This window comes from Quercus robur, chromosome 2, assembly GCF_932294415.1.
Source record: "Quercus robur chromosome 2, dhQueRobu3.1, whole genome shotgun sequence".
Taxonomy (NCBI): domain Eukaryota; kingdom Viridiplantae; phylum Streptophyta; class Magnoliopsida; order Fagales; family Fagaceae; genus Quercus; species Quercus robur.
In genome coordinates this window covers 66,414,983-66,422,964 of record NC_065535.1, presented here as the reverse complement: position 1 = coordinate 66,422,964, position 7,982 = coordinate 66,414,983, and the positions used below count along the sequence as shown (strand labels likewise).

The window sequence follows — 7,982 nt, the reverse complement described above, 5'->3', positions numbered from 1 at the left end:
CAAAGAAGGAGGTAGAAGGAAGTTTCTAGGAGACATGCCTGTCTTTTAAGTTTTCAGATGTTACAAAAATTTTACCTTACGAGAAACCATACATCAACCTTTGCTAACGGCCTAGACATTACCAGAAAACCAATGCCAGTTTAGACTTTTTGAACGCCGTTAAAGATATCAAGCCCAATCCAGTCAAGGCCCAAGTCCAATCTTACCTGCCGTGTACAAGCAAAGTATTCCAATCTTAACCTGGTTTGCATGCAAACTTTTGCAAACTATTCTGCCAGTACTACAATTCCCCACATTGTATTCATTGTAATAAATTTAATTTAATATAAATGCAGCTATAGCTGCTAAAGGGCCATCATTCTGCAATTAAATACAATTCTTGTGGACCCTTCAAGATTGAGAGTGGTGCAGCAGCAAATCTCTCTCTCTCTCTCTCTCTCTCTCTCTCTCAGGTTCACCCATCATTTTGCAATTGTTTACAGTTCTTGTGGACCCTTCAAGATTGAGAGTGGTGCAGTAGCAATATAAAGTATAAATACTTAAAATTGTAAAAGTTCTCATACAATTAGCTGAATTTATTACACTTGAACATATTAATAAGAGCAACAGATAATAAAAAAAATAAGAAAATTTTAATTGTAACTCTTAAATTACCAAAGCAATGCTTTCTGTTGATGTTTCTAGACAACACATCCGATCATGGGCTCCATGCTCAATTCTCTGGTTAACTCTGCCAATATATTCTAGCAGAGATGATGAGAATCACATGAAAGAACGCATCCTAGGCCTTGTAAGAGATTGTGCTCCATCAACAAATACAGTTGTTCCAGTCATGTAACGTGACCCATCACTGATTAAATAGGAAACAGTTGAAGCCAGGTCTGTTTTGACATCAAGCCACCTCTCAAGTGGTGCTGCGTAATTGACAAACTTTTCTGCCCTCTCCTTTCCCACTGACTTTGGGAATTCATCTTGCATGTGTAAGCCACGTGCAATTGCATTAACTCTGATCTTGTATTTTCCGATTTCCAAAGCTGATGCCTGAGAAGAGCCATCGGAAATGTTGAAATCAACAATCCAAAATGAAAATACGAGGGGAAACAAAACACATAATAAAAGTATTTGCGGTTATAAATGGAGAGAAAAGTTAATGAATGCCCTTAGAAAATTTTAATAGAAAAAGAAAAAAAAAAGTAACTAATTTTTTTTTGACAACTTTTAAGATTTTCCATAAAAATGGTATTAAAACTTTCTTAAAATGATTTATTAACAAATACTCTGAAGGCACCCATTAATTAGCTCATAAATCAGCTCATAAATGTATTCTTACGGAAATGCAATTTTATATCCATTAAAATAGAAGAATCCCTATCCTGATGCTTAATTTCTTGTAAAAACGTCCACAAAAGTGATAACATAAGAGCAATTATGGAAATGAGTCATATGAACCTCGACAACTTAGTTAAGGCCTAATTCAAAAAAAAAAAAAAAAAAAAAAAATGCCAAAGCCTAAAAACTTCATTACATGAGAATACCACCTAATTAATGTAAAACCTTGGAATTGAGAATTCATGTGGTCTTACTATTGGAAGAAACTAAACATCTTCTAACACCTAATGTGATAGAATTTACCTATAAACGTTAGAATCTCACTACATGAGGTTTGCCGTTTGTGAGTCAACTAAGCCAGTCCCTACTATTGGGAATACAACAGTCAATTTGCACACTTGAGCTCATCTAGCCCATATACGCTAAATCAAAGGTCATTAAAGTTTTTCTTGCCACTAGTACCAGCATTATTCTTTCCCTTTTCATCCTTCTGCAGTTTAAAATCATTTCACTCTGCACCAAACAATCAATATAGCACATGATCTTACCACTACATTGACTTTTCTCATGTACACTTGGTGCAAGCACTAACTCCCCCACAATGCATTAGTAAGAACCTCAGAAATGACCATTAAGGTGGTTCTTGTTTAATGTAAAAACTAAACATCTCCTTCCCTTTCACCACAATAAGCTTCTGTGATCATCATTCATTCAATCAACTAATACAATATATTGTGGTCACATGATGCTTTCTGCTTAATGTAACCAAATGCTTGTAGCAAGCAGTGAAACACCTTACAGAAAAATTACAACAATCAAATAATTCAGAAAGCTCTCTCTCTCTCTCTCTCTCTCTCTCTCTCTCATAGAGCAAACAAATATGACATGAAGAAGTCAAATTGTTGGAAGCACAGATGCTACTGCTAACCAAATGAAGAGGCAATCAACATACAACCCCATCACTAAAAGATATGGCGTAGGGTTCAAGTCAGAAATTCTCATTACAATAATAAACCTTCATGTCAACAAGCTAAATTCACAATCTAAACACATAAATGTGTCTTTTGATTCACTCTCCTGTGCAGAATATAAATTTAGGCAGAAGATCCCACCAGAAGTAAAATAATATAATATACACTTATCAAAAAGAAAAAAAAAAAAGTAAAATAATATAATATATGCACTCAAGATGTAAAAGACTGCTTATATTATACAGTAATAAACTTACCCTGACTAACTGCTGCAGTCCTGCCGAACATGAACCATACGCAGCAGCTCCTGGATAAAGCCCTCTTGGAGAACCAATTATCGAGGTCAAGAGTACAATGGAACCTCCAGATTTATAGTCCCGCATTCTTTTTCCCACAGCATTTAACAGAAACCACGGAGCCATAAAATTTATTTTCATTATCTTGTTGAACTCATCTCCACCTAATTGTAGGTGTTCTTGCATCTTTCCTGTTTCAATCAGAAGTGATAAATCTGTTATTAGCTCACCTCCAGCGCATCCCAAATATAATCAATTATAAATGTTAACCACTAAACCAAAAAAAAAATGAAGAAAAAGAATGTCCCTAAGATAAGAAGTCTAGACTTTCGGACTAATAAAAATGTTCTTGGTTAAAGAAAAAAATGAAAAATAATATAAAAAATAAATTCAGTTGGTTGATACAATATCAAGCTTCTGTTCAATGATTCTTCAGAAATTAAAAATATTCATTAATTGAGCCCCATCAAAATTTATAAAATCAATACTAATCTGAATTAGGGTATGGTTAGACATATTTTAGATTATCTTCCCACAAAATGATATTTGCACGATGGCAATCCTTTTTTCTGCCTCTTTTGTGGTGACATATAGCAGCATCACCACCCGTGTATACAGTTATTTGTCATTCTTTGTCAGGTCGCCAAGTTAAAAATCCAAATTCCAGCACTATTGAGTTAGGAACGCATCAATTAAACACTTTTATGTTTTGATTCAAGCAGTTTCTAGAAATTATACTTATGCAAGTTCTTTGTAGATGATGATGCATACCTTAACTATTTATTTCTATGAAAATTGCCATCACAATGACTTGCATCTGAGAATAACAATTATATTCAAATGAAGATGATGAAAAAAAAAAAAAAAAAAAAAAAAAGAGGGGGAAAAAAAATCTAATCATTCTAGGTAGCAAGGTAATTGACCAATGAATTCTTTGGCTTCTCCCAGGCCAATCCCCATCTTAAAATACCATGATCTTTATATAGTTGCCTTCTTATAGCCTCCACATTGTTATACCTTTAAAGGTTCCAAATGGTGTCACTTTGAAGATTTAAGTAATATTCTAACCCAACAATAACCTTCAACCCCTATATCAGAAATTAAACTATTGCAGTTTGACTGTTAACCAGACAAAAAGCTAACGCTGAATGATGGATCAAATAGAATCTGCTATGATCCAAATCAAAGAAGGAGCCTAGAGTATATTTTACTTAAACCACAGAAAACTTGTACCCCCACTCATATATGTACACACATTAACAATCTTTGCACAAGAATTGCAATGAACATAATTCCTTTAAATAGTAAATTTAGGAAAATCCCATAATTTCAAAAGTCCCACCCTAGTCAGTCATGAAGGTCCAAGACCATTACAGTACTCACTATCCAAAGCCTTGTCCAAACTCTATTAAAACCACATATGGAAGGGGCTTCAACTTTGCCCTGTCCCTCACAACAACAACCACCAATCCTTTAGTCTCAAAATTTTGGGATCAGCTATAATCCTCAAAAGACTAGTCAGGTCAGATACTTATTCTTTTCTGCCATTCTATTCTATCTGAAGTTAAAATTAAATGTGCTATGGATAAATGCTAATAAATAGGACACGAGTTTCACCCAAAAAAAATTTAAAATATAAATAACTACTTTTGATGAAATATCATCCTATATTGAGTTCCAAAGAGTAGTTGCTGGAAATATTACAAAAAAGAGCAAAGAGAACCGAAGATTCTGCGCAGTCTTAGCAATTAACTACTTTTTTATAAGAATATTGAAAAATATTGTCTTAATAATTAAAAAAATAGGCCTTGAGCCAGACAGATTTGTTGTACCTTCATAGAAATAACAATGAACAAAAGCATCTAAACTTCCCAGAATTACGCATGCCTTGTTTACTGCCTCAGCAAAGTGACCCTCTCTCTCCTCCTCCATATCTACACCAACCACCTCCACCGGCTTCACACCTTTCACCGAACCATTTATCTTTTCGGCTATACTCCGAAGACAGCTCTCATTGCCCATCAGAACCAAGCTGTTAAGTAGTGTAAAAACAATCAAAAATTCATTCAAACATCTTGGCCAATTGATTAAAACAGTAAAGAAATCAACGTTATCAAAATTAACAAAATTCTTTACAGGTTAAACCATCTTTTTGGTGAGAAAAATGTGCCAAAGAAACAAAATAAGAATAACCCAGAAACAAATTATTCAAAAGTTCACATCTTTCTTCATTTTTCCACCATTTTGTCAGCAACCAAACACATATATACATAGATAATAACATGCAAAATTCAAGGGCCTGAGAATGAGTTATACACAAACCTGCATCCCCGTTTGGCTAAATGGAGAGCAATGTTCTCTGAGATCTCATCACCATCTGAGGTGATCAGCACTTTCTTCCCGGGAGTTTCTTCCATAGCTGAAACTTAGAAACCACTGGTGGATTGATTTACTATATATATAAATTGCTGAAAATCTAATCAACCAAAAAATAATATAAAATTTAAAAGAATTAAAATAAAATAAAACGAATTAAACGAGGACTATATTAAATTTAAAGTTGGTAGAGCAATTAAAATAGTACAGAAGGGTGTTTCATCTTTCACCTTTAAAAGGGCGTGAGGAAACACTTCAACAATAAAGTGTAGACACAAGAAGAGAACGCACTCAATTCTTTTTTCTTTTCTTTTTTTTTTGCTGAATGAACGCACTCAGTTCTTGAGCACTATAGTACACATCTAATTATAGCGCTATTGTTGAATGCGTTTCTTAAGGAAAAAAAGGTGTTTATTGCACTATATATAGTAGACATGTAAATAGTAAATATATTTATAGCACTATTGTTGAATAAGATTTGAGGGGCTATTGCAAATAATTAGTTACACGTCCTATTTTAAATACACAATTTCAATTATAATTTTAAAATTGTGTGAAATATTATCAAAACCTTAAATTTGTTTTTCCAATAATTTTTTTTTTTTGCTGAATTTTTCAATAAAATTTTTAGATTTTACTTTATAAAGTCATACTATATTTGCATCAGCAGTTTTTTTTGTTCATATTTTTCGTCAAAGTGTTTTTATATAGCAAGTAATTTTCATCATGCTATGATTAATAAATTATTTAAATTTTAAAAAATATAAATTCTGAAACTCTATGCGTAAAATGAAAGAAAAAAAAAATCCGTAATTTGCACTTTGCACTTTTATTTTATTTTATTTTATTGGGTAAAAGAAAATATCCTTTTTGCTGAATGTAAATGTGTGGAGGAAATTATTAGTAAAAGACTCGAAAATAAAACTAACGTCCAAGACCAGGCAACTTTACAGTACATAGTCTGTCCTCCGCACGTTGTTTGCTGTCGTCGTTATGATTTATGAACAGTGTTCAGGAGTCAGGACTATGAACCACGTGGATGTTACGCTGTAAAAAAATCATGGAGAATGTTAACCAGTACCGTCGGTGCTGGTTAAGGGCAGAAAAGACAAATAAATATGTTCGAAAAAGTTAAAAAAAATTCAAACAGTACCTACGAAACTGAAAACTTCACATAAACTGAAAAAAAACAAAACTTGTGCAAGAAAAAAAGTAAAAAATTTTGTGCTTAACGGGCAACGTGCTGTGCCCGTTAGCACAATCCAAAAATCATTTCTGTGTTCAATATCCACGTGTTCATAAATCATTTCTGTGTTCAATATCCACGTGGTTTCTCATTTCTGTGTTCAATGAGAAACCACGTGGATGTTACGCTGTCGAGGTGAACCCGACGTGCTACTACGGTAATAGAACCTTGAGCCTTCTAGCCCACCTCCTAGCGTTTAAAATGAATCTTCCACTCAGCTATTATATTATAAAAGAAAATGTTAATGATTAACTAGTGTCTTTAGAATATTGGTTAATAATCTAGTTAAGAAAAGTTTTCATGAGGAAAAAAAAAAAAAGTAATTAATATTCTGACAATTTTTTTCATTTTCCATAAAAGTGATATCAAAATTTTTCTAAAATTGACTATTAATTAATATCTTAAGAACATTCGTTACTTGCTAGTATGACCCTATTTTAAATATATAAATAAACAAAAGTATAATAGTACATTAGATGTACCAAATACATCAAATAGAATGAACTTCCAGTTGTGTGTGTCCAGTTGTGTGTGTGTGTGTGTGTGTGTGTGTGTGTGTGTGTGTGTGTGGGGTGGAATAGTGAACTCCTTCTAATTAACACTTCGTTATTGTTTGAGACGAGAAAAATGAATAAATAAAATAGAAATGAATGAAAAAAAATAATTTTATAATATTCTTCCATTCTCTTATTTGAAAGTTTTAATAGAAAAAATAGATAATTTATTCTCTTATTTGAGAGTTTAAGTAAGAGAAAATTAAATGGATAGGAAAAATATTCATTTCTCTCTATTTCCTCAAAACCTCAAATTTTCATTTCCCCAAAATTGGGAATAACTTTTTTTTATATAGAAGAAATACTCAAATTTCAATTAAAAAAAATTAGTCATAATCAACCAAAAGTACATATTTCATTGAATTTGATTTAATGATTTTTTTACTAAAATTTCCACAATACCCCTATATATTTACTCATTTATTTTAAAATAAGGATCTAATAGTAATATTGTCATAAAATAATTTCATTTATTTCTCTCTATGTTACTTCCAAATGAGGTTACTTACTTTTTATTCATTTCTATTCTTTTATTTTAAACATCCAGACAAGATTACTTAATTTCATTTTATTGTTTTCTTTTCCATTCCATTTACTTACTTAAATACATTTCATTCTATTCTTTTATAATCATTTCATTACATTCCCTTATAAACTTTCAAACGAAGTCTTAACAGGTAGAACAAGAATCTAAAGGGAATAGTTTAGCACCAAAAAAAAAAAAAAAAAAAAAAAGGAGAGAATCTAAAGGGAAGATTGAATACCAATGGATGGCAAGATATTATCACTTTGAACCCATGAAATTTTAAATGATGTTATATTAGATAGTACATTTGATTTATAATATTTAATCTTAACCTTAATTCTTATTAATTTTTTTATCACACACACTTTATATATATATATATAAATATAAAGTGATAATGTAATAGTAGTTCCATTCTTTGTAATACTAACATTTGTGGTTTAAACATCATCTCCTATTTTCCCATTATTTATTTAAAAGTATTTTAATTCGACTAATATTTTATGGTATTTTTAATAAAAACATCTAATATTCAAATCACTCATACCTCGTTATTATAACTATCAATTATCAAAAAGGGGGAGAATATCCATTCTATATGAAAAAAAGTATAATACATTTTTTTTTTTGGCTGAAGAAAAAAAGTATATGAGTAGTTCTAGGACTACAAATTATCCCACAGCT

At 31.6% G+C, this 7,982-nt stretch overlaps 1 protein-coding gene across 3 annotated transcripts; it reads right to left on the bottom strand.

The window, feature by feature from the left end:
• Window positions 1-517: 517 nt before the first annotated feature.
• Window positions 518-5,374, bottom strand: LOC126714577 (uncharacterized). Of its 3 annotated transcripts, none has more exons than XM_050414785.1 (5): window positions 5,203-5,374; window positions 4,919-5,072; window positions 4,429-4,628; window positions 2,558-2,787; window positions 518-1,041 (listed from the first exon to the last, which is right to left on the bottom strand). In XM_050414785.1, exons 2-5 carry the CDS (start codon window positions 5,011-5,013, stop codon window positions 763-765), a joined length of 804 nt encoding a protein of 267 aa, XP_050270742.1. In that variant the 5' UTR covers window positions 5,014-5,072; window positions 5,203-5,374; the 3' UTR covers window positions 518-762. The 3 variants fall into 3 exon arrangements, with proteins under 3 accessions (XP_050270742.1, XP_050270743.1, XP_050270741.1); XM_050414786.1 differs by having other exon boundaries at window positions 4,919-5,032; XM_050414784.1 differs by having other exon boundaries at window positions 4,919-5,015.
• Window positions 5,375-7,982: the final 2,608 nt, after the last annotated feature.